Source organism: Amblyomma mixtum, chromosome 1 (assembly GCF_055824585.1).
Source record: "Amblyomma mixtum isolate Tamu chromosome 1, ASM5582458v1, whole genome shotgun sequence".
In the NCBI taxonomy this organism is placed as follows: Eukaryota; Metazoa; Arthropoda; class Arachnida; order Ixodida; family Ixodidae; genus Amblyomma; species Amblyomma mixtum.
The window spans coordinates 287721064-287746539 of record NC_143012.1 but is presented as its reverse complement, the minus strand read 5'-3'; the positions used below and the strand labels follow the sequence as shown (position 1 = coordinate 287746539).

At 46.3% G+C, this 25476-nt stretch overlaps 2 protein-coding genes across 2 annotated transcripts in view; one reads left to right on the top strand and one right to left on the bottom strand.

The window, feature by feature from the left end:
• Positions 1-1757: 1757 nt before the first annotated feature.
• Positions 1758-6544, top strand: LOC149371967 (damage-control phosphatase 1-like). Its single transcript, XM_089585533.1, has 2 exons — positions 1758-2455; positions 2596-6544. The coding sequence occupies exons 1-2, from the start codon at positions 1845-1847 to the stop codon at positions 3374-3376; spliced, it is 1392 nt and encodes a 463-aa protein (XP_089441659.1). The 5' UTR covers positions 1758-1844; the 3' UTR covers positions 3377-6544.
• Positions 6545-15248: 8704 nt separating this feature from the next.
• Positions 15249-25476, bottom strand: part of LOC149371966 (structural maintenance of chromosomes protein 3-like) — a 67638-nt gene continuing 57410 nt past the window's right edge. Inside the window, exons 27-31 of the mRNA XM_089581446.1 lie at positions 25119-25277; positions 22933-22974; positions 21600-21774; positions 19887-19990; positions 15249-17125 (exon numbers count right to left, since the gene is read on the bottom strand). Of these exons, the coding sequence (XP_089437572.1) occupies positions 17060-17125; positions 19887-19990; positions 21600-21774; positions 22933-22974; positions 25119-25277 (546 nt within the window). The 3' untranslated portion in view covers positions 15249-17059. The remainder of the gene's footprint in view (positions 17126-19886; positions 19991-21599; positions 21775-22932; positions 22975-25118; positions 25278-25476) is intronic.

Genomic DNA, 25476 nt, shown 5'->3' with positions numbered 1-25476 from the left:
CGTCGCGCGCGACGGCGCGAACCGAAGCGTGGAGGCCTCCGCCGGGCGACGTCCGACGGCGCGATATGAGGCCCCATCTGCAGCCGGTGTGACGTCATCACGTGACTCCACATCATATGATCTCACTTCAAGGTCAATGGTGGCCACCGCCGGGAGGCGACCGACGGCGCGATATGAGGCCCCATGTGCAGCCGGTGTGACGTCATCACGTGACGTGATGTCACGTGACCTACTTGAAGGTCACTTGAAGGTCAATGGTGGCCACCGCCGGGCGTCGCGCGAAGGACCGAAACCTACGTTAATATGCTTCGCATAAAATACCCTAGAAAGCAGAAGATATGACAGCCGTCGCCGTAGCTCAGCGGCAGATCACCGGACGCGTAATTCGGAGGTCGTGGGTTCGGATCCCATCGGCGGCATGTGGTTGTTTTTTCTTCTGCTTTTCTAATCAATTAGCTTTAAGCGATAAACATATTTAGTAATATTCTAAATCGAACAACAGCACAAAAATAAATAAAATTTAAAAAATCCCCTCCGTCTCTTGGTTTCTGTGGCTGTTGGCTTCTCTCATATTTCTTTCCTTATGATATTTCAATTCCCGCATGAAAATTTTCTGTCGAAACCTGTGAACAAGAAAACTCGAGGAGCAACTCTGAAATGCATTTAAAGAAAGGGGAGGGGGGGTGCACTGAAAACGCATAACTGATAAGGCAGGCATTATGCTCTTTCTGACGAATAAATTGTTTCACAATCAGTCAAATTGTGTTCTAGAGGCGTCAACCGCCAGAGCGTTTTTCCCCGCCAGAGAGAGAGAGAGAAACAACTTTATTGCCATAGATTGGAGGGATTTAGGGCAGGTGGGCTTGGTGTGGCCCCCAGGTGGGGGCGACTTCCTGGGCCCACGAAATGAGTGCCAGTTGGATGCTCTTGTCTGGCCTTTTGAGGAGTTGGTTCCATCCTTCTTCGGAGGGAGCTGGCAGTAAGGTTCGAGGGGGCGGATTTCCCGCGCAACCCCAGAGGATGTGTGCCTGGGTGGCGATTTCTCCCTGGTAACAATTTTGGCAGACAGGGTCATATTCCCCGTCTGTGATGAGTGAGAGTCTAGAATGGCTAAGGATGGAGTGCGTCTGCAACCTGCGGAGCAAGCTGGCTTGCGCTCGATTCAAGTCGGGGTGTGGAGGCGGGAACTGGCGTCTCATCTCTCTGTAGAGGTTGGTAATTTCGGCAAAGGTCTGGGGAGCCTCGGCAAGAGCGTCTGGATCCGTGGGGCCGGCCGCCCGGTTGGTTAGTCCTCGGGCTAGTCGGTCGACCCCTTCGTTTCCAGAGTTTCCCGCGTGGGCGGGTACCCAGACCAGGTTGATCTTATGGTCGGGAGTGGAGCCGCGAAGGATGCGTGCAGCGGGGTGGCAGATAAAACCTGCCGAGTAATTTTGTATCGCTCTTTTGGAGTCGCTTAGGACTGTGCGCGTACGTGGGTCAGCGATGGCCAGCGCGATGGCGGTTTCTTCTGCCGCTGTCGGAGAGTGAGCTACTACTGTGGCGGCGGGAATGATCCTCAAATAGACTGTATGACACTATCCATGGAGGAAGGAAACCTCTAAATTTTCCTTCCTCCATTTTCCAGTAGAGTTAGTGGATAAACTCCTCCGGGCGTCGTTAGCGCCACCTCTCGCCAGCGAATGCAACTGTTCTCTAGAGCGTGGGCGTGGGCTCACGAGCGGCGCGAGCGGCGGCTCTGATGACCTTGGCGCCTTGGTCAACGGGCGGAGTTGATAGGCGCACCTCCCTCCGGCTCTTCAGCCCTGCCGCTCAGCCGTTGCAGTGCACACCACGAACGAACGTGAATGGCCACGCACGAAAGCTCTCCCGCTGGGCTGCGAAACTCGACAACGGACTGTTCTCGGACAGCGAAATCCCCAGCAGCGGTGCTACCGCCTCCGCTCACGGCCAAGGACCCGAAGGGCTTCGCATACAAGACAGTGCGTGAGAGGCTGGCTGTCATCCTGACCAGAGCCATGGACACCGTCTCTGGGGACGCGACAGAAATAGAGCGACAGAAGGGTCCCGAAGCGCGCCAAGATATCCAAATCACCTTGGAACGCCTGGCAAAACTTCGTGACGAGATTACCGCCAACAAGCCACTTATTGCTCTTGAGGACGACTTCCAGGATGCGGCCGTTTGGAACGCTGTGCTCCAGCAGTACACGGTCGAAAATAAGGGCTGCCCGCCGCGCTGGTACGACGCGCCCTGGCTGTACTTCGAGACCTACTTCTACCGACGCATCTTCGAGGCGTTTTACAAGACGGCGAAGTTGAAGGACTACGATCCCTTTACCAAACCGAAGGAGGACGCACTCAACGGCTGCATCAGTGCAGTGCACACACTGTGCGACTTCGCGCGTTCCAGCTCGCACCGAGACGCTTCGTCAGAGGAGCTTAAACAAAGCACATACAGGTGAGCTTCACTCCGTCTTGTTTGCGGCTTCTCTTCGTTTTTTTTTTTTTTGTTGTTGCTGACATATCCTGCATTCATGCCCGCTAAAATGCCTGATCTTTCGGGTTACTACGATTCATGCATCATCTGTTTACGTACAGGCTGATTCACTCGTCGCTCTGGGGCAACCGATGCGACCTGTCGCTGTCCTGTGGTGCTGACGCATCAGGCCAAGCTGGTTCCCTCCTGAAGACTGACGCGCTACGATCCTGCATCATATCCGATCACACTGACCAGCTATGGGAGCACTTGATCAAGCTTCGTCAACAGAATCTCAGTGGCAAGCTCGCACGGCTGCACTGTGTTATGGACAATTCGGGCTACGAGCTAGCCGCAGACTTGGCCCTTTTCGACTTTTTGCACGCTTGTGGCTACGTGGCCGCCGTGACGATTCACGTAAAGGCCATACCCTGGTACGTGTCGGACGTGATGCGCCGTGACTTATCGTGGACTCTGCGCAAGATGCGCGAATGCGACCACGAAGCAACGCGGGCCCTGGGCGAGCGGTGCCAGCGCCTAATCGACGAAGGTGTTTGGTCCGTGCTGGACGACATATTTTGGACGCAGCCGTTCGACTACGCTCAGATGGTGACAAGGCGACCCGAGCTCTACAAGGTGCTGCAATCGGCGGACCTGGTACTGTTCAAAGGGGATGTAAACTACCGAAAGCTCGTGGGCGACCTCGAATGGGACCCCTCGGTGCCGTTCCAGCAGGCGCTGAGGGGCTTCAACCCGACATTCCTGTGCACCTTGCGCACCGTTAAGTCGAACACTGTGGCGGGCGTCGACAGATCGGTCGTTCGTGATGTGGCTCAGCGGTCAGCAGACTGGATGATTACTGGCGAGTACGCGGTGCTGCAGTGCGCGGAAGTGACGACATAACGCGAGCTGGGCTGGGGTAAATGGCGGGTGGTTCATGTTTTGCCATGGGAAAGAAGAACGCCTCCGCAGAGAATAACGGGGCAGTGCAGAGATTTTTCATCGCCGGGAGATTTCAAAGCGCGACTAAATTAAGGTGGGTTGCGCGGCAAATGTTGATACCAGTAATGCAAATGTCTAAAAACAAAAATTTAACCGTAAGTTAGCACCTGTGGTATTGCGAATTGCAGCGGTAGCTGTTTGGCGGTACCGAGCAGCGCAGAAACGCGCACGCTGTCAAGCAGCACTTGCGCACTGATGCCCACGACAGCAACAACAGCGATGCCTGTTCGTAGGGATTTTAAGGATAGAGGTGCCCTGCTGTTTAGAGGGATAGGGGATGGCGAGGCGGTAGTGCGCATGCGCAGAACAATAACCCGAGAGGCGTTATTGTTTTGGCGTCCAACTACTACGCATTGCCCCCCAGATAGGCTTCCGCCTTAAGAGCGAAGCTGCAGATGACCCTCATAGGAGGCCCTCCAGCCAATGGCGTGGGCAGATTTTCATGACACCGCGATTAATTCGATTAAGCCGCGGTTATTCCCCTTTCATCTGCCACCCCCTGCGATTTCACGCTAGCAGATCCAAGGGGGAGGGGAGAATCGTTTGCCGCTTCGTTCTTGAGTTGTATGGAATGAAAAGGTATTTACTGGTATTTAACGCGCGAGCGACCGGTATTCCATCACTCTTGACTGCACCTCAAAAAGTTTAGAGCTAGCTTCATTAACACCCAAGATATCGGCAATTAAAAATGATGCTAGTCCTCTCCCCTTCAACTCTGTACGCTGACGCGCTAGAAAAAAGAATAGGTCGGATTTGCGCCCCATGCCGCCCAATAGGCACGCCCAGTGAGGAGGCTCGTCCAGTCTGCATATTCATGAGAGGCGTCGGCCGAATCGTTTGCGAGCAGCAATTTCTAAAAATTATTTGTAAATTACATAACTCACGCAGAGCTTTTAAATTTGACTCGAATGCTCGCAAAGGCTACCTGTATAGATTTTTGCAATAGAATATGGCCACCGTAATCATTTCACGAGGAAAACTCCGATTTTTTTTTTTTGCCTCCACGCATTTTACTGGAACTTTCAAGGCAGGTTCAGAGGAGTTTCTCGATCCGCCGCGCCAAATTTAACAAAAGGGCGGCGTTTTGTTTCAGCGCAATTTATTTTAAAATTTTCCTGTTTGCGGCCTCAATCGGGGCGATTTCTACAGGCAATCTTGCGTGTGTGACGGCAGGCGCTGCACGCCCGTCGATATTCGCTCTGCGTTCGCCGGAGGAAAAAAAAATGGTTTTCGCTTGGGCGACACGACGGAAATGCATGAGTGGTCGTCGTTACGAACTACGCTCAATGACCATCCACTTTCTTTTTAATTTCTTTTATTTTCCGTTTTTGACGGATTCGTTCTCGTCCGGCCATTCTCTAAACCAACCCGAATGGGAGTTTAAATGGTTGGCGTCCACCTTTAAACTCCATATGCAAAAACATTTACTCCATCAATATGGAGTAAAAATGCGCTGACCTATTTTACTCCCTGCACTCAATAATGAGGCATAAAGGAGGATTCTCCTCCTTATAACTCATTTTTAAATGGAGCTTCTTGGTCTCAATGCGCCCCAAGTCCCTAATGGTGTAAAAAAAACACCATTTTGCGCCATCCGCTCCACCACCTAGAGTCTCGTCTGCTGCTGGTCAGCCGTCTGATGATGGCGGTGAGTGAGGACCCCTTGGTTACCATCGTCGCTGGATCTCTGCTCACTTCTGTTCCTTCACGGGCCCCTACGGCGGTACAAAATATCGACTTGTCGCCGTTTTCCGCTACAATAAGCTACATAATTGAACGGCTCCTGTGAAGCCTCCAGTTCTCTACCACACCTGCCTTCCTTTGTTAGTGTCGCTTAGGCCTAATTCTCACAGCTTTTTTCAGTGTGGTTCCCGCAGTACTGCAGCAGATTATATTGCGTTGCATGAACATGGAACTGTGATAGAACAGTTTCAACGCCGAGCTCTTGATTGAGTTAATGAGGCTACGTTTTTCGTAAATCGTATTGAAAAGCGAAGCTTAAAGAAGTGAATATAAAAGCAAAATCTGCCATACCAAACAACCTTCAGGGGTGTTTTCATTTTTAACTTATTCTGCTCTGGTTTTTAGTCAAATATAGCGTGGTGCATGACTCCACGACTCATTTTCTACCTCTCTGGTAGCGAGGCTCCTCTCCTTCCGTTCCCTCCTCGAGATTTTTCTCTCGCGCGCCTCGTCGAGTAGGCTCCGCTAAAGTCCCCTTATGAGCTTTTCTAAAAAAAGCTCCAGCTTTAGGCTCCGCAAGGAAAAATCTCCCTATAATCTGGACCCCAGCACACGCCGGTCTCGCCGGCAACGAGGCTGCCCACATGCTCGCCCGCTCCTCGCTACCTCGGGGTGCTGCGGACGCCTCCACATCATCATCTAAAAGCAAAGAAAGTATTGGTACGTGTAGGGATGTAACCGAAAATCTGAAGAAAGACCGGATGATATATACGCCACCGGATAGATCCCGAGTAAAAAGGAGTCGTACGACTGGAGCAGACTCCAAGGTCGAAATTTCTTCTCGCATATCCGCCGCGGATAGAACCCTGAGTAAAAAGGAGTCGTACGACTGGAGAAGGCTCCAAGGTCGAAATTTCTTCTCGCCCCTGTGGAGTAGTTTGATGGGTGCCAGAGGACGGAAGAGGGACTGTGCAGAAACCGAAATTTGTAAAGTTTGCGGCCACGTGGCAATATTAGATCACAATTTGGAGATGCGTTCGTGCCTCAGGGCGCAACGCGATTAAAACTAGAGATGAATGGGAGACCACGCTCAGAAGCCCCGACGAGAAAACAGCGCTTCCGTCCGCCTGGCGGCCGAGGCTGAAGACCTCTTCTCCTGGACGGGATCGGTTGTCCTCCGGCCGCGGTGCGACAGACTGCCTCCCCGGACGCCTGCGTGCGGACCCGGAGGTGGCTACCGCGCCATATTCGGCGGAAATAAATGTTCTTCCTCCTCCTCCTCCCTCCTCCTCCGATGTTAGCCGGAGGCGTGGTGTCTGGTACGTGGAGTGCGTCACATGTCTACATCATGACACAGTCCCTTCTTGAAAAGAATTCTTTTCTTGGTTTTTGCTACCCGGTCTTTTTCAGGGGAGGGGGGCTGGGGGGAGTGGCGGGTCTCTCAAAACCCTCTCTATTTTGCTCTTTGGGTCGCCTCGCGGTGTTTCTCCGCGTTTTTTTTTCTTTGTCCTTCCTTTTCCCCAGTTGCTTGGGTCGTGGTCGTCCGGAGCGAAGTGTCTTCCGCAAACCACCGCATTCTTTACCGTTGTGTCAGGAAGGCCGATGCGTTGGAGCCAGACACGACTCGATCAACTCATAATCTCCTGGAAATCTGTGCCGGATCGTGGTTCGACTCCAGTCGCTGCGTGCGTATATCCAACGACGAAACAGCGTTGTTGCATTTTCTCCGCACATCGAGAGGCGCGATCGGCTCGACCACCTAAACTTGTTAGCGAGCGCATCCTTTCATTCATCTGTTAGCGAGCCACCTTTTCATTACTTTTTTTGGGGGGCCTCCCCATTTTTCACGACCGGAGGGGCGAGAGTCGGTTTTGCTCGAAACACACGGCGAAGCGCGGACCCGGCAACCGCGTTTGCTTTTCTCCGTGTATGTTTATGTGTTCTGTGTGTTTGTGTCTTCTCTCCGCTCCTAAGCTCATGTCGTTCAACTGAGCCAAGGTGTAGACAAGGTGCACGAACGATAAGCGGTGTGCGTGCGGAGCGGTATGTGCGCGCGAGGGAAAACCCAGTAAAAAAAAAACCATTGGAACCAATTGGATTTCCAATGGGTTCCAATTGGACGAGTTCAGTTTCCAATTGGTTCCAATTGGAATGGTGTTCCAATTGGTTGGTCCAAATGGACTGTCCAATTGGACCATTTGGGTTTCCAATTGGTTCCAATTGGAATGGTGTTCCAATTGGATGGTCCAATTGGACTACCCAATTGGACCATTTGGGTTTCCAATTGGTGAGCCCAATTGGTCTTACCCATTGCATCCAATTGGTTCGCCCAACTGCACCCAATTTATCCAATGAATGTTTGCATGTTTGACGAAAAAGGTAGAACTAATATGGTACTTACAATAAGAGCTATCAGCAGCTTAGCCTAATAAATTGTACTCATCACCTACACCACCACTGGAGCTGAAATTAAATTAACTGCACTCAGTGGGCAAGCGTCACTGGCCCCAGCATGAGAGCCTAAAAAATTGGGTATATAAGTTGTAGCAGAAGTGTGTTCTCTGGATGTACATATTGAGCTAATGTATGCTACTAGTGCCTGAATGTGCAGTGTTGCTTGTGTGTGATGCATGTGTGTCTGTTGAGTTTGATTTCCATAAAAGCATGTTAATTTCAATTCCGTAGAAAAATGTTGATTGGCACTAGGCAGAGTGTCTTCCTGCAGTCCTCATAAATGAGTTTTTGTTTTTGCACATTACAATGTGTTAAGTTGTAGAAATATTTATCCAAGATCCTAGAGCATATTATTCAAACATTTAGCTACCTTTCTCAATGAACGTAACATATTTTGTGAATATTTTCTGGGTGAAATAACTGCCTGGCCTAATGGGTCCAATTGGCTAGTCCAGTTGGATCCAATTGGTCGGGGGCTAAAAACACAACTGGAACCAATTGGTTCCAATTGGGAAGTCCAATTGGAAGCAATGGGGATGTCCATTTAGTTCCAATTGGAATGTCCAATTGGTTCCAATGGTTTTTTTTTTTTACTGGGAAGGGCCTACTACGCACGACACGGCATACGCACAGAACACGCTGAAGCATACATGAACTGGCACAACTAACTAAAACCTTGTTTTGGGCGGAAAATAAACTGAGGAAGAAGCGCGCGCGCTGAGGGCTGTCTAGTGCCGTGATCACGGCAGGGGGGAACTGATCACTCTCTCCGTTTTACTATTTTTGACTTTTTATGACTAGGGTTCAAGCCTTTCGCCAGATGCTCCCTACTCAGTTTTTTTTTTTTCCTTCATGCGGGCTTGTAGGCATGTGCCAAAACGGAAGGCGCTGACGAGCAGACGACGCGACGCCCCTTCGCCCGTCAGTCAAAACGACGCACCAATGGATAATGCCTTTAGCGAAAGCATACTGTATGACGTCAAACGAGCCAGAGTAGAGAACGAGGACGTTTGCATGTGGAAGGAAAGAACTAGCGTGCTTTGATTTGAATTTTTACAGCCTTTCGGGGCGTGCATGGCTCTATAGCCCCGGTAAAAATATGAAGTGGGATTCCAAATGGTCCCACTTGTTTCCAAGTGGCGCCACTTCAAAGCAAGTGGTTTTACAAATGGCCCCACTTGTTTCCAAGTGGCACCAATCAAAGCAAGTGGTTTTACAAATGGCCCCACTTGCTTTCAAGCGGTGCCACTTGAAAGCTGGTGGTTTTGCAAATTGTCCCACTTGCTTTCAAGTGGCACCATATGAAAGCAAGTAGTTTTTACAAATGGTCCCATTTGCTTTCAAGTGGTGCCAATTAAGCAAGTGGTTTTTACGAGTGGTCCCACTTGCTTTCAAGTGGTGCCATTCGAAAGCAAGTGGTTTTCAAAGTAGGACCACTAAACTGCAAGTGGCCACAGATAAGCATCAATGTGGAACCATGATCCATGTGACATTTATATATTAGACAAACAATGCAGAACTATGATATAGATGCTTAAAATAGAGCTGTCAGCAGCTTAACCTACTGAATTGTATTCATCATTTGCTCAATAACTGTGGTCGAAATTGTATGAAATAACTGCGTTCAATAGGCAAGCGCTACTGGCCCCAGTGTAAGTCTCACAAGGAGGGTATATATATGGAACCAAAAGAGTGTTCTGTGGATGCGTATACACATGAGCCAATGGTGTCTCTTTGTGACTGTGCCCCGAACTTTGGTGGGCTCCCCGCATGTGTGTTTCTCGCGCTTCAGCGGACTTAGGTTGTTTGTGTGTCACTGTTTCTTTCGAGGGACGGGAGTCCCCGAGACAACATGAATCAATAAAATTCTCTTTAATCTGACTTATGTCTTCTGTGTGATGTATATATATGCTCGTGTGTCCTCACAAATCAGTTTTTCTTTTGCACCTTAATAATAGACACAATTGGAACCAATTTCAAAATCCAGTTGGAACCAACTGAAATATCGAATTTTATGGTTCTGATTAAAATTTCAATTTTTTTTTAATGGTCCCGTTTGTCACGTGGTCCCATGTCCAATAAAGTGGTCCCACTTGCGAAATTTCCACCTGGGACAACGCAGCTTGCTATGGAATGAAAAATGATAGGTGTAACGTTAAGAGATCGGAAGCGGGCGGAGTGGGTGAGAGAACAAACGCGCGTTAATGATATCCTAGTTGAAATCAAGAGGAAGAAGTGGGCTTGCAGGGCATGTAATGCGAAGGAAAGATAACCGCTGGTAGTGGATTCCAAGAGAAGGCAAACGTAGCAGGGGGCGGCAGAAAATTAAGTGGGTGGATGAGATTAAGAAATTTGCGGGAATATGGTGGCCGCGGCTGGCGAAGGACAGGGTTAATTGGAGAGACATGGGAGAGGCCTTCTGCTGCTGCTGCTGATGATGATGATGATTTTTCAGAGGTTATCTTCTATGCCTCATCTATGCAGTGGGCTTTTTTTTTCTAACATGTCCTGGTCCTGGTCAGTTGCCCTTTAATCTACGAACATATATATCCAACCAAAGCTCGATCGTACAGCAAAAGCAGACGACAAGCAGATGACTCCTGCCGCCCCCGCCTATGCCGCGGCTGGGCTTACAGAGGGCGAAATATATGACGCGTGGTCATATTAGGGCAGTGCAGTTTCCCAAGTTGTATTGCCGGCGGCCCTCGAAGATACTGCCCATTTCCGCCGCTGGCACTGCTGTTAAGAATGAGCCTGAATAATGATAAATAAACATATGATGCTATTTTTGGGCTTCATTTCTTTGGGCAGTAAAAAATTTACTCTCTTGTACATCTAAATAAATAAAATACTCCATTTATATGGAGTAAATAAAACCTCCTTTTGGGTGTGCATTAGAGGACAAGCCATTTACTCCCTTCTGGGTGTTTTTTTGCTAACAGTGTATACTTTACATTCATAGATCCCTGGGGGTCCTCACACAACTCCTGGCACAGTGTTGCAGCGTTTAAGTGACAGCCTCTGCCCTACGATGGCAGGTGCTGCCATCGGTTGGGTTTGTGCGATGCAGTTGCTCTTCCCGGGCAACCTCTTGAGACCAATCATTAACTGCCACCTGCCACAGTAGACATGGCTTCACTCCTACGTCACTCTAAAAATGAAAGGATTAAAAAGGGAATAAGTTCTCTACGCGGTCTCTTTACGAAACTCTGAAACGAGACAATACCTGAGAAAACGGAAGTCAGAGTGCTTGGAATGTGGCTACAAAACACAGGACGATGTAGCAAAACCATCACCTCTCTTATGAATACAACAGAGCAAGTCGCCAGAATCCTGCAAAAAGTCAGCAGTAAAAAGATGGGGATGAGAGAACAGGACACCCTAAGACTCATAGACAGCCTTGTCACGAGCAGGGTGACGTATAGCCTCCCCTACCACAAACTCAACAAGCAAGAGATTCTACAAATCGACACTATACTACGCAAAGCGTACAAAACGGCGCTCAAACTTCCAATGTCAACACCAACCGAAAAGCTAATGGCACTCGGAGTATTCAACAGCTTCACTGAACTACGAGAAGCCCAACGTAGTGCGCAATTAGACAGACTCACTCAAACCAGACGGGAAGACACCTAAGGGAGAAATTAGGGCTACCCCTAGGCACACAAAAAGACCAGGAACAGATTAATAATGAAGACAGAAACAGCATCCGGGTAAGACCCATACCCAGACACATGGACCCCAATATACACCATGAAAGACGACAAGCCGGAGTCCGAGCACTAATCAGCGACAATCCTAGCGTAGTCTACACAGATGCAGCAATTGAAGTACCAACACCAATGCAAAACGATCACAGTTGTAACTGACGAAGGAGGGAAAGAAATAACCAGCGCAACAATAAACAACCCAAGCATAGAGGCAGCTGAGTAAGCCACCATTGCTCTGGCAATATCGCACGGAAACGCAACAGGTTACTCCAAACAAGCATGCAGAAACTACACATGAGGCAGGATCAACAGATTCGCCAATCATATTCTACACATGACGAGAAGACACATAAACACTAAACATAGTATAGTGTGGGTTCTCGGACATGAGGGGCAATGGGGCAGCAGACGAGTTAGCTTGAGGGTACGTCAACCGAGCAGACTCAACACTTTGCACCACGGGCACCTTTGACCCTGTTACCCCCATGTACTCAGACATACTCGATCATTACAGGGGCCAGTGGAAACGCTACCCAGCTTCGCACAAAAGGCTCACCAAAGAGGAGGCGGTAGGCTGGTGCAGACTACAAACCGGTACGTACCCGCACCTGCACAAACTACACAAGATTTTCCCTACACAAATGCATATGAATGACCGTGTTGTCAGGGTAAACCTACACTAGAGCATGTCACATGGACCTGCCCTAAGGCAGATTTAGAGCCCAGAATAGACCACCCGCGTGTGACACAGTGGGAGCACTTACCGGCCAGCCAGGACAAGGAAGCGCAACGATTTTTCATACGCCGAGCCATGATGGCAGCAGTCAAGTGCGGCATCCTGGACCAAGGATTGACCATGGCATCCAGTGACCCGTAAGGGTCAAGAACACTAAATTTGTCAGAAATAAAGTTCTTTCCATCCATACATCCACAGGTACGTTGGCAAGCGAGCCGCATGCGCTCACTGCCACCCTGCCACTCTGCGCGAAAAGCGAATCGCTCCGAGAACACTATATAGGATATTGACCCTCAAAAATCAGCTATTTACTATTCCTCTGTCATCAAGCAGTGGCAGCAATGATTCTATAGCGGTAGCGATTCCGCATTTGCCTACGACAGAGGCCCGACCATGGCTTGTCGTGTTATCCTTAGCTTGACGGTTGCGGTCCTCAGCTTCCTTGAAAACTTCACTGGCACGCTGATTTAAATATGAAATGTAGAGTGAGTGCTGTGCAAAAGCACGAAGCTGTGTACCCATTGCCAAGCAGTAAACTGGTTCAGAATGCAGGAGCCGGATACAGACAAAGGTACAAAAAAAATTCCCAGTGTTGCCGCTTGAAAAAAAAAAGGTGACGCTATTAGTGGATTAATAGTGGAATGCGACAGCATCTTGCAGTGCTGCCAGGGTGTCTACGAATGCCATCGCCTGTTCGGCTTCTTCAGGAAAGGAAATGATGCAGTAACAGTCTCACTTATCTTGATGGACAATGGAGCCGCACATGATACGCAGCCCCTGATTATAGGTCGCTGGTTCGAATCCCTGCCACAAGCTATAGGCTCTGACTTAACTAGTAAGTATATGCGGCGCAAAACCCCGATTCGTATGGCACCATCCGGAACATTCTGCGGCAAATGGTTGGCATGATACGATTTTTTCTGACACGAGGTGCTCATAACTACTACAACGCCAACAGTTTTTGGACTGAACAAGCTGTAAACGCTGTCGCGTCAAAATAAATACAACAGTAGTCTGCATGCATGGCCAACGAAGGCATAACTAGTGAGCAACCTGGAGTGCAGCTAAAGTAACCGCAGGAAGCACATATTAGCTAGAACTTTCACGTCATTTACGTGCTCTGGTACCTTGATGCAAGAGGCACAACAAAAACGACACTGCGATTGCGATTATAATGGCGACCGATTGATCGAGCGTTATTGCTAGCCCACATTCCCTTTCTTGTGTTGATACTGCACCCTCAATTCTAGTAGTAGTACAACTTTCTAGCAGTAGTACAACTCTTTAGCACGGCAAAAATGTCAGAAGCACCGGCCACCTCCCCACCCTGCCCCCAGGTAGGGTGGGGAATTGGCAGCGGCCAAATGTTCGACTAAGTCATTCATCACAAATAACACTGTGGCAAGCCCATGTGAGTCAAGTGAAGGTGAATGAAATGAAAGGTGAATGCATTACTACGGCAAGCTCAGGTGAGCAAAAGGAAATATGAAATTGACGCAAGTTTGGGCATTTGGACACGGCAAAATTGAAAAAGTGCCAAAAACAATAGCATCATTTTGGAACAGCTTTAATCGTAAAAGCATTAAAACAAAAACACCACTGCTTATGCAGGATCGTTGCATCAGATTATCTGATTATCTGCCCATTTTTTGCATTTTTGCATATGCACAGTTTGTCAAAGTGCATAGATTTGAGGCACTATAGGATCAAGTACCATGCTTCACCCTAACAGCTACTGCTGTAAAAAATGTTTCAGACGATGTGCGTGGCACATGTATATGGGCTCACCATTATGGATCGACACAGGTACACTAAACTTGTGGAGAGAAAATTACTTCTGAGGAGTGGGCCTGAGTGAACACCTTAACCCCACCTTGACTAAAATGAATGGGCGCTGGAAAGAGTGAATGCAGACATCACACACGGCTTGGGCGACCGTAGGTGAACTAAGTCCAACTAGCAGCGGCAGCTGAAACGTAATCACAAGATACACAGGAGAACGAGCTTCACGCATGAGCCAACCGCAAAACGGCAACAAAAAGGAAATGAATGTAGTCTTCAAACCGTAAACCAAGGCATTTTTATGACAGCTAATTAAACTTCGCAATTTTACAGCTTATTTTTATCAGCCTGGCTGGATTGAATTTGACGCATTGGAGCGACAGATATAGTCCTTTTCCATAACCTTATACTTCTCGTGTGTGTAACAGTATATCGGAAAATGCATTCACAGCTTTCGCTCCCTATATCTCTTCTGAAGAAGAGCTTTTAAAGGTTGCAATGTACAGTGTAGTAGCTGAACAGCTAATACTGTTTTATTTGCAACTATGAATGTGTCCTTGATAAGATTTCAAATTTACACTGAAGGAACTGTGTGGAAGTAAACTGTCCACTCATGATACAGTTTGCATCCATACAGGCTGCGTTTGCCAGTGTCGGCATGAAGCCCTAAGAGCACTTTGCAAAGTCCAAACATAATCATTACAACTATCATTTCCACCAATTTGAACAGCGGCTACAGGTCAACATCAGTAATAGTACTTCAGCAGCAGTAAGCACAGTAACAAGCTTGTGTGGACTTGGTGATAGCGCGAGCATATATAAGGGGAGGGTAAAGTGTGTGTTTAGAGCCGCCTCCAAAGTGTCTGATGATAATTGTCGAGGGAGGGGTGGGGGGTAGAGCTGACGCTCGGCTTTGCAGGCCTGTGTCATTTCACTGAATGAGTGCCTGCACTCCTGCGAGAACCCCAGATCGGAAGCCGCCAGTGCCTGGTTGAGAGAACCTCGGACAAACCCCTCCTGTACCCTCTGCCACCACCCCAAAGCCACTCTCGATTATATCCTTTTCCTCTGCCCGGCGGATCCTCTCCCGCGGGGCCTGGAGCATCTTACCACTTGAGAGGCTTGGGAGACCCTACTGCGTTCTGAGGACCCAGCCAAGCAAGCCATTGCCGTATGCCGGGCTGCCAGCGTCATGAGGGACATGATTGTCCGAGTGTAGTGGGGCCGTGCGGGGACCCAAGGACCTAAGTGTCCCAAACTCCTCTGTTCCAAATAAAGTTTTCTCCATCACTACCAGTAACAAGTGCTACATACCAGAAAGAGAAACTGCAAAGCAAAATTCTGCTGTGCACAGCTTCTTTATTAGTCAACAATAAAAGCAACAATAATCAAAAGTTATTGCACAGAGAGTAGTGTAAAATGCTGTGAACGTAAAAACTTAATATAAGGGCAGGTACAGGAACACTACATCACTGCATGTCAGTGAAAAGCAATAACATCTTATAAAATAACATCTTTTTGGCGTTTCACCATATCAGTGAAACATCACTGACAAGCGCTAAAATCTCGTAAAAGCAAAAAGCTAACTTGAAAAGCTAATATCACAAGCAAGGCATATGAACACCATGAATTTCATTCAAAAGGAATAAAATTCTTGAAAGTAAAAACTGGATGTAAGGGCAGTCATATGAACACCATATTGGTACATGTCACTAAAAGGCAACAGATTCAACTACAAGGTCATGTATATTGAACACCACATAGGTGCATGTCAAGGCAACAGATACTTGTCAAGCAAGAATGACAAGGGCATGTATAATGAACACCACATAGGTGCATGTCAAGGCAACAGATGCTTGTCAGCAAGAATGACAAGGGCGTGTACAATGAACACCAAAATAGGTGCGTGTCAAGGCAACAGATGCTTGTCAGCAAGAATGACAAGGGCGTGTATAATGAACACCACATAGGTGCATGTCAAGGCAACAGATACTTGTCAAGCAAGAATGACAAGGGCATGTATAATGAACACCACATAGGTGCGTGTCAAGGCAACAGATGCTTGTCAGCAAGAATGACAAGGGCGTGTACAATGAACACCACATAGGTGCATGTCAAGGCAACAGATACTTGTCAAGCAAGAATGACAAGGGCATGTATAATGAACACCACATAGATGCATGTCAAGGCAACAGATGCTTGTCAGCAAGAATAACAAGGGCATGTATAATGAATACCACATAGGTGCATGTGACTTGAAAGCAAAATCCTGTAAAATATAAACTTTACATACACGCACCTACATAATAAGTGCTTGCCAGGAAAAAGCATCAAAGTGCTGCAAAATTAAAAATTTAAAACAACAAGTGAGAATACCACTGTAACACATGCCATCAAAGAGCTCTCCAAAATACAAAGACCATCACATGTTCTTTTTTGTTCTGTTTGATATGTTCAAAACATGTCTTGTGTCTTTTCTGCTTTCCACTGATTGACACAAAACTATTGCTATTTTCATTGTTCCTTGAGCAACCACACTTTTAATGTTTTCCATGGGTGTGCATTCATTCATGTCCATTATGCTCTCTTTTCTCTCTAACTTGGTGCCATGCTGAAGATACAAGGCTGTTAATACACACAAGCCTACTGATTAAAAAAACACCTCTGGAAAAAAGTACCTTAAAACGTGATGGAAAAGCTGTCTAACATATCGATGTCCATAGGGATACATATATGTTTCAAGACATAATGACTAGGATACCAGAGTACTGCTTAAAACACAGAGACTCCTTATTGGCATGAATGCAATGAAAGCAAAAAATGCTGGATATACATTAACAAACATTAACAACTGTTGCTCAGTAGAAGCTGAATTGCCATTGGCTCGAACATCAATAGCAAAGTAATATTTTACAGCAAATAAATTAAGTGGACAAACACAGTGATAGCTACAGCTGCTGCAGCTTCGAACACCAGTAATAAAGGGCAGAGCATCAGTTATCACAGAATAGATGTTAGTATATATGTACATGCCCAACATGGATGTAGTAACAGTCACTTGTCACGCATGCACACACGAGAAATGCAAATAAGCAAAGCGAAAAGCTTTTTGTCTAGACAAGAAATGTAACATCAAGGATGGCAAGGAAAGGAAGCAAAAATGAAGCAGTAGGTGGCGACTAGAACAACATGACAATGTGTGTGCCTCCAGTGTGGTTCTCAATCTTGTCTGGCCTGGAGTAACTGCAGGGCTTCCTGCTGTGTTATTTCTGCAATGCTGCTCACCTGAAATCATGATCGTCACAGCCCTAGATTAACATCACACAGCTCACTGCAACAGTGCCAATGTGCTCCATGCAGACAAAAATATATCAATGCAGCTTGCTTACTGTGAAGTATATATATTCTGTCTTATATTTTTGGCACCATACTTGAGGTACGTCACTTTTGTAAGAAAATAAGTATTAAGTACTGCTTCTTGTGGTCGAAAGAAAGGAAGTGGCTTTTTTTACCCAACTATATATCAACAAAAAATAATATAGCTTGTGTTTAAAAACTTTGAGTCTTAAGCATACGTCACATCACTACCTTCCAAAGCCAATTTTATGACCACATAACTTGCCTCACAAGCAACATGATCCATGAGGTTTAACGCCTCCTCCTAGCCCTTATCCCACATAGAGAGTGGGGAATTTTCTACAACTGTAGCTACTCTAGCTCTCGGTGATATGCACGTACTCACACTTGTATGGACCACTTTTGTGATGCATCAAGAGTGACAGTCATAGGTTACTGCCACTACAGTTCATTCACTCTAAAAATTCACTGTGCAATAAAGAAACTAGAACTACACGTATTCTTTTGAGGGTGTACAACTGCTGTTTGCAGTCACGCCCAGTGTGAATGGCCATGCATGCCTGGCACACTGGTGAGTCACACTTCTTAAATGTCGCTAGATGCCACAAAGCTTCTCACAGAGTTGGCATATGTTTGTCCAAGCATCACAAAATATGTTACCCAACTCCTGACAACTGTCATGCATACAGCTGACTCCTGTTACGACAAACTCGGCTAAGATGAAATTTAAGATAAGACGAACATTAAGAGAATGTTTGGCTGGTTTCCCACAGACTGAATGTAAAAAAAACTCACAGGGACAACTAATTACATTGTGCTGGCAATGTGACAGCATTAGAGACTGTTAGTGTCTTTACATTCGAGTTTTGTGTCATTCTTTCATGGCTGTGTATGCGGACCCTCAGATGCCTGTCTGCACAAAACCAGACATCTCTTCGGGTCATCTAGCTGGGGGTACGATGCTTCCCCGAAGGTGTCCAAGGTGGCGACACAAATGTAGTGGGGATACATTGAAACATATAGTTGTCACTTCCAGTCTCGTAACATCCACTCCTGTCCTAGGAATTATGTGGCCGAAGTTGCATTTTTTTTCCTGATGACACGTTTGATGCTCTCGTATTAAATCCACTAAAGAGGAAGTGTTTTGGGCGTCCTTCGGTTCAGACAAACTTTTGCAGTGACCTGACCCGCGGCAACTCTAGCTGTGCAATGGTGCTTGCGAACCGTCTGCGGGCTACTCTCGAGGAGAGAAAAAGAAATAGAAAGAACGCTTCCTTGCTAGAAAATGTGTACCACATAAGAGAGCTTTCCCACATCTTCAGCTCACCCTCGCAAGGTAGCTTCCCCGCGCCTGCGCGCGAAGATATGCAGAAACATTCTTGCGAGTGCGGGCAGGGAAGGAAAAACTCTGTCGGACCAACCTGTGCCCGACACAGCGATCTGATGTGGCCAGACCTCAGCGTTGCGTGCACATCACATTCCATGTGTTGCCTCCAATGGACAAAAAAAATTGCTGGCTGTTTAGCATTGCTAGCATGGAGGAAATTCAGGGGGATACTTTGTTGGCCTAAAGTGCGGTGAAGCGAAAGCCTTTAGCGCGGTGTTGCTGCTTGTGTCACTGATGTGTGATTAAGATGTTAATTAAGTACACAGTTGTTTGTGAATCTTAAATGCTGGAGACACTGGAGGGCATTTGGGAAGCATCCGTCTGATTCGTCGCCTTTCTGCAAACATTCTCCAGCGTCCTAGACAAGGAGAACTACATATGCGTTTCCAGGAAGTAGCGTAGCCGTTAGCACGCTCGGCTGCGAAACAAAGATGATGGTTTGAATTCCATCGTGTACAAAGATCTTTTTTCTGGTCTGACTAGAAAAAGCGTGACACCCCTGCTGACTACCTTCTGTTGAGAGCGATGAGGCATTAAAGGCTTTCGCCTTAAAAATCGTGTTGGCACAAAGTACACCTGCTAGTCGGCCTGGCACTTATGCAATCAGATGAAAGCCGAATTTTAAACTGATGTGGCGTTACAGCAAGGGTTTTCAAGGGGCAGAGACCTGAAATGGCCACATATCAGCATCAAGTCCCCATTACCAGCAGCGGAAGGAAAGACGTAAGGTGCATCTGCTCGTATACTTAAAACAGCCACACTATAAAAAGAGTGGGACAAGGAAGAGAATAAGATGGTCATGTGCTTTCAGAGTCTGTACATCATGATTAGCCAGCTGGGCACCTTTAGTGCACTTGAAGCCGCCAGGGAAACCGAAAAGCAGAAAAAAAAAAATACTGTAGTGATCACTGCAGAAGGAGGAGAAAAAGAAATGGTTAAAAAAGGAAACTGCAGTACAATGTTGTTTTGGAGTGGAATGACGTGAGCTTTTTCATACCTTCACTATTCAGCTCACTTGATTACGTAATGCTCTCTATCCCATTATCTTTTCACTGCATGGTAATTTTATTCATTCCACCCATGTAATAGATACTTTGACACACCTAGTGTACTGATATATCTGATAAAACAAGTTTCTGATAAGATGCACAAAATGGCATCGTCCCTTCAAGTTTGTGTTATAGAGAGTCTACTGCGGTTCCATGATGATGGTGAAAGTAGTAGAATATATTACAATATGCGCAGGCAGCATCATGCCAACTCTAGAAACATGCAAGATATACGGGGAAAATGGTTTCTTACTCCTTGACGTTGTGTCACCTTGAAAACCTTGCCTTTAGATACCAGCTCTGGACGAAATGTTGTGCAGATGAACTGGCTCTTGGAGCTCAACTCTTCCAGCACATCTGTCCAAGGAGAGAAAGGCACCCATCAATGAGTGGAAAGAGGAAACAGGAAGTTTGCTGATGCTCTTCTTCCACTCAAGGACAAACGAATAGGGCCAAGGCAAAGCGAGGTTAACTAGCAAAGCAAGAGTAATTAGCTGAAGTACACCATTTTGCCTTCCAGAAAACTTCAAAAATCAGGATGTTTCAATTAACTCAATAAATTGCAACTCAACTACAACAATCAACTTGGTGCAATAAGTTTGCAGATAATTCATACTGAAACTGCAATACAGCAAAAAACATTACACTGTGTTTGATGTTCTTTGGCCAAGGATGCCCTTGCATCGTAAAAGCCCATTATCATCATCAAAAATCATTACATTACATAAAGCAGTACACTAGAGAATCAAGAAATATGCCCATATAGGGCAAACAAGATTCACCTGCTTCCTAATGTTTATTTAGAAGCATTGAAGATAAACACAATTATGTTTTTCTAATTATATTTATCCTGCATACTCAAAGCACAATAACAGAAATCATTCAGAGTAAAATAATTTTAAAGTACAGAGAAATGAAATCACATCTTAATTTTGCCTCCGTGCCACGATTCTAGCATTTCAGGCATAGGTTTTCACAGCAGTGGCAGTACTCATGGTACCACACTAATGCAAACATGCAAGGCAGCTGGGGAGCTCAGGTATGCCAAACAAATGATCCACTCCATTGACCTTCACTGTGCCCCACAGAACTGAACTCACATGCTTTACACATGAATAAACATCACGATGTAACAAAAAAACATTTCTTCACTTCATCTTGGGTGGGAAGTGCTCTCTTTCCTGGCACACTTATGAAGTCAAACAGTTTAATTCCCAGTGCAGTATTGCCACTGCAAAAATAGGTGCAGCTATTATGCAGGGATACCTTAGACCGGATGCTTCCAATCAAAGCTGTAGAATCGACTGCTGTAGTACTCAGTAACAGAGCAATACCAGTGCACCTGCTTCTCTAACCTTGGCACTGTGACCGCAGATAGCACTGTACGCTGCTTCATCAACATTATAGCATGCTGTATACCTACAGTAGAAAGTGTTCAAATATGTGCATTTTAGCATCATCATTCAAGCACTTAGCAGTGAATTGCTCAGACGCTTTGAATAAAGCGTACAAAGAGTGTTGCAGCAAGTGTGCTTGGCATCGGTGAAATGTGTTAGAATTATGACACAAAACACTAATGCCATTACAGATAGAACTAATTGATACCAGCGAGCAAAGTAACTGGGAACACTGAAATAGGAGCACTGACTAGGCAGCTGACTAGGAATGGGCAGATTTATGAATCCCTCTTGGAAATAACAGCTGGGGGCGGTTCCATATAAACCATGCATATTAGGGTTGATGCATGGTTTTCCGATGTTAAACTTCTTGCTTGGGGGGGGGGGACAGGTTGACCTCTCCTCCACTTCCCTTTCCATAAATTCGCCCCCAACTAGAAACCAATTGTTTCTTGTCAGTCAGTGCTGCTGTAGTCATTGCACTTCCAGTATTGCAGCTGGGTTTGTCTGCCCGACGAACGAATAAACTGCGACTAACTCTCCTCCCCAAAACTTGAGAAAGCACCTACCAGCAAGGCACTGTCGATGGTGTGTATCTAAGCAAGCGTCCACCTCGTCAAAAATGTAGAAAGGGGCAGGATCACATTTCTGCAGGGCCAAGATGAAGCACAATGCCACCACCGTCTGCTGACCTCCAGAGAAGCACTCGACAGTCTGGAGAACACCTCGTGAGCTGAACGATGCCTGTTGCAAGGGGAAGACCAGTCAAGCAAAGAAGACTTCAGTAATGCTGTCACCAAACTAGCATGCAGTTTTAAATTCCCACATTTTTCCGCGCTATCCTTGAATGCCTCATAAGACACCAATTGCAAACACATATCAAACCAAGCTATGCCAATTTATTCGTTCTTAGATATTTGAAGCAAACGAATGCGAAACTTATCTAAGAAATTAGGTGTTCACTACTTGGCTTTTAAAATGAGCAACCATCTTGTTGAGCTCGGACATCCTGTAGACATCATGAACGTCCACAGGACGTCGAAGGGAATTTCAAGGGAGTTTCAATGCCCATGTGGTTATGAATGAATAAGGTATACACCACAAATCTAATGCCCTGCCAAATGCGCAGCAATTCTCCAGCACCAGTAAGCGATTTTTCGTGAGGACACCAAATTCTAGATGAAAGTAAGTGAGTGTGTGTGTGTGTGTGTAAAGTCGCTGCATATCTTTTTGAAAAACTTTTACACACGAGTATGTCAGGCTCAAGAGCTGGTAAACTTGTCTTTAAGACCACAGCGCTTACTCAGTTTAGCGCCAACCTGCTGAGCCGGCACCATCAGTGTCAGTCAGACATCTTTTCCAATGAGGGAGACAACAGAACAGCACTAACAGATGGGATGGGAGAGAATAAGACAGACACCTGTGCTGAATAGCAGCCAAATGATTCATGCCCACAAGGAAGGCAGCAGTATAAAAAAAAACATGGCGAGCAAACACAAAAGAATAATCGTAAATTGGGAACTATCATCAATCAGGAGGTATCACAAGTCTGGAAATCAACATTTGGAAAGTAGCATACAGTGTCACAGATGATTCCCATTATTAGTACTTCCCGAATGATATAACTGCTCCTTTGTGCTTTTGCTCGCCATGTTTTCTTTATATTGCTGCCTTCCCTGTCATAATAAAATCATTTGGTTGCTAGTCACTGCAAGTGTGTCTTCCTCTCTGCTGTTCCCATCTGTTGGTGCTGTTCTGCAGTTTCTATCAAGATGGACCAGTCAGCCCGACTCAGCCCTTTTCTTGAAGTGCTCCCAAATTTCATGAACTTTATTGAGGACTACAAAACTGCCAATGTTCACAAATTCGGAAGTGAGTACCAAATGAAAGAATCAATACAACCTTCAATTCAATGCTTTCATACAGTTCCTCCTCGGTCCTTCCCTGAAAAAGAGAAAGTGACTATAAATCATCTACACCTGATGACAAAGCACCTTTTTTAAATATGCAATATGTATGATGTTTTTAACAAACAAACACTTTTTCATCTTATGTGCCATGGGAAAAATGCAAAGATTACAACAGGAACAGACAGAAGGCTATGGCTCATCAAATGCAGCTTTCTCGATATATATACACAATGTGAATGAAATCCAAAATTGCGTCTTTTAAAACAAAGGCTCAACTGTTACACTATACTGGCATTGCCAATAAAAACATGAGAACAAGTAAGCTTTGTGAGTAGCTTGAAGGTCAACAAATATAATAATAACTGGACTGTAAAATTTGGAAATAAAAGTTTTACAGTCCAATTATTTTTTTTTAGACGGGCGGCCTAAACAACGGCCAGCAGGTCTTGGCTCCTGGAGGCGTCTTCGACCAGTTGGATGACCTTTAGCCTCCGGATCAGAGCTGAGTGGGAGAGCCTCCCATTGGTCAAGAGACCTAGTTTTTTTTCCGCCAGGGGCGCAAGAGGGCATTCCCCAAAGAATACAGTTGAGAACCGCTTTATCACTACATAGATTGCACTCATTTGAATATTGTCCCAGATAATAAAGTTTGCATATAACCGGGTTCGGAAATGTATGAGTTTGGAGATGATTCCAAGAGGTGGCCGGCAGCAGGAGGGGGGGGTGGGGGCGTACTTAGCTCTGTGTAATGTTGTGTGATTTCTCTGCAACACACAAGACGATCCTTGTTTGTGAAGCCTTAGGTATGCCCACTGGCTCGGAAAGCGAGATCTCGAGCCAGTTTGTGAGCTGCTCCATTGCCAGCCAGGGATGCATGTTCAGGTGTCCAGACTATGAGTATCTTGTGGTTGTCCGTTGTGGTCTACAGGTCAGTGGGGAGATCCTACCCCTGGCAAAGTTCATCACTGCAACCTTGGAGTCACTGACTATTGTTGACACCCCCATGCCCGCTGTTGCGAGTGCGATGGTGGCTTCTTCCGTGGTTTCGAGGCTGCCCGATGTGATCAAGGTGCCGGCTCGGAGATGTGTTTCGGTGATAGCTACCGTCTTCTATCGGATAGTTTTTGAAATGCCTGCCAAAAGCTTCAGGTCGTTTCTCTCTGTGATAAAAAAAATTACCACGAGACCACCAAAAGATGCTGTCAGTGTTAGTGCTATATACATGCGCATCTCCCTCGGTTAATTATTACGATTTTGCCTTATTATTGTAATTCTTATTTTATCAGTACAGTCCAGCTTGATATACTGAACTTGGATATTTCGAATTATTGACTATATCCAACACAGAGATTATCCCTATTAAAAAATCCTTTGTAAAAGTACAGCTGCTCGGCAGTAGGCACCTGCTGGCAGCACTATAGCTGCTGGCTGGCTGTGAAACTTAGCGACGAGGAGAATACAGGGCACTTTTCAGTGTATTGAACTAATTTTCCATGCTGAAAGCAACTGCCCCTCAGTGTAATTAAGCGATTGTTACACTGATAGCGTACTGGTGGTAGGTTTAGGTGCATTATGATAGGCAGTGGCTAGTTCTAACGAACCGCCCACGATGCGAATCAGGTTAGGCTTCGAAACACTCAACGAGCATTGCGCTGCCGGTGCGCTGGCATGTGGCATGTCAATGCAAAGAACGCATAATTAGGGCAGTTGAAAAGTATCCTTGCTTTTGTGTTACGGATAAGCTTACTTACTGGCCATTTGTTATATATAGAATCATTGATATACAAAAATATTTTCCAGACCCCTTCTAGTTCAATATATCCAGGTTTGATTGTATTGTGAGCCACCACTTGAAAGGGTGTCTTTATTCCAAGAACAGCCCAGTAGACCCAGTGCGCGCTGCTGAGAGCAAAGAAGAGTGATGGCGATGATGAGTATGTGTAGATGAAAGAGGTGAAATTTACGGTTCTCATTCCCAGTGAAGGATTAGCAGAGTTCAACTCAGCAAGAGAAAGACCGTGGCCTGCTGATCCAGTCCCCCAGCACTATGGCCACTTTCCTTACTGCTTGAGAAAACAGGCTATGCAAATCGGCCCTCCTAGCCAACAAAGGTTTTCAACTGCACCTGCACACACATAACACACAATACATTCTTCAGGTTCACTAATCAGTACTTGCCCGACCATGTCGTCTTTTTTTCTGGAGAAACATGGTGGCATGACCTTGGGGAACAAACTTGTTAAACAGGTCCGCAAAGTATCTGGACACTTGCTTCAGGGTGAAGGCCGTGTCATTGAACTGCTGCTCCTTCTGGCTGTCAGTCATTTTCCCAGCCCTCTATGATGAGAAAACAGAAACAGGCACAGTTGACGCTGTGGCCTAACACAGTGCACTTTTCTTTCAGCTATACTACTGTACCACATTTTCCAAAATTTCACAGAAAGAGTGGTATTGGCAAACTTTGTGACTGCATAGCATAAAAGTAAAGATTCCCATGGTCATGATCAACAACAAGAAATTATGGGCATCATACACA

What these genes read in the sequence shown, in the direction of transcription:
- LOC149371967 (XM_089585533.1), top strand. Translation starts at nt 1,845, where the DNA reads ATGGCCACGCACGAAAGCTCTCCCGCTGGGCTGCGAAACTCGACAACG. An exon ending in CTTAAACAAAGCACATACAG is followed by an intron (nt 2,456 to 2,595) that starts GTGAGCTTCACT and finishes GTTTACGTACAG; the next exon opens with GCTGATTCACTCGTCGCTCT.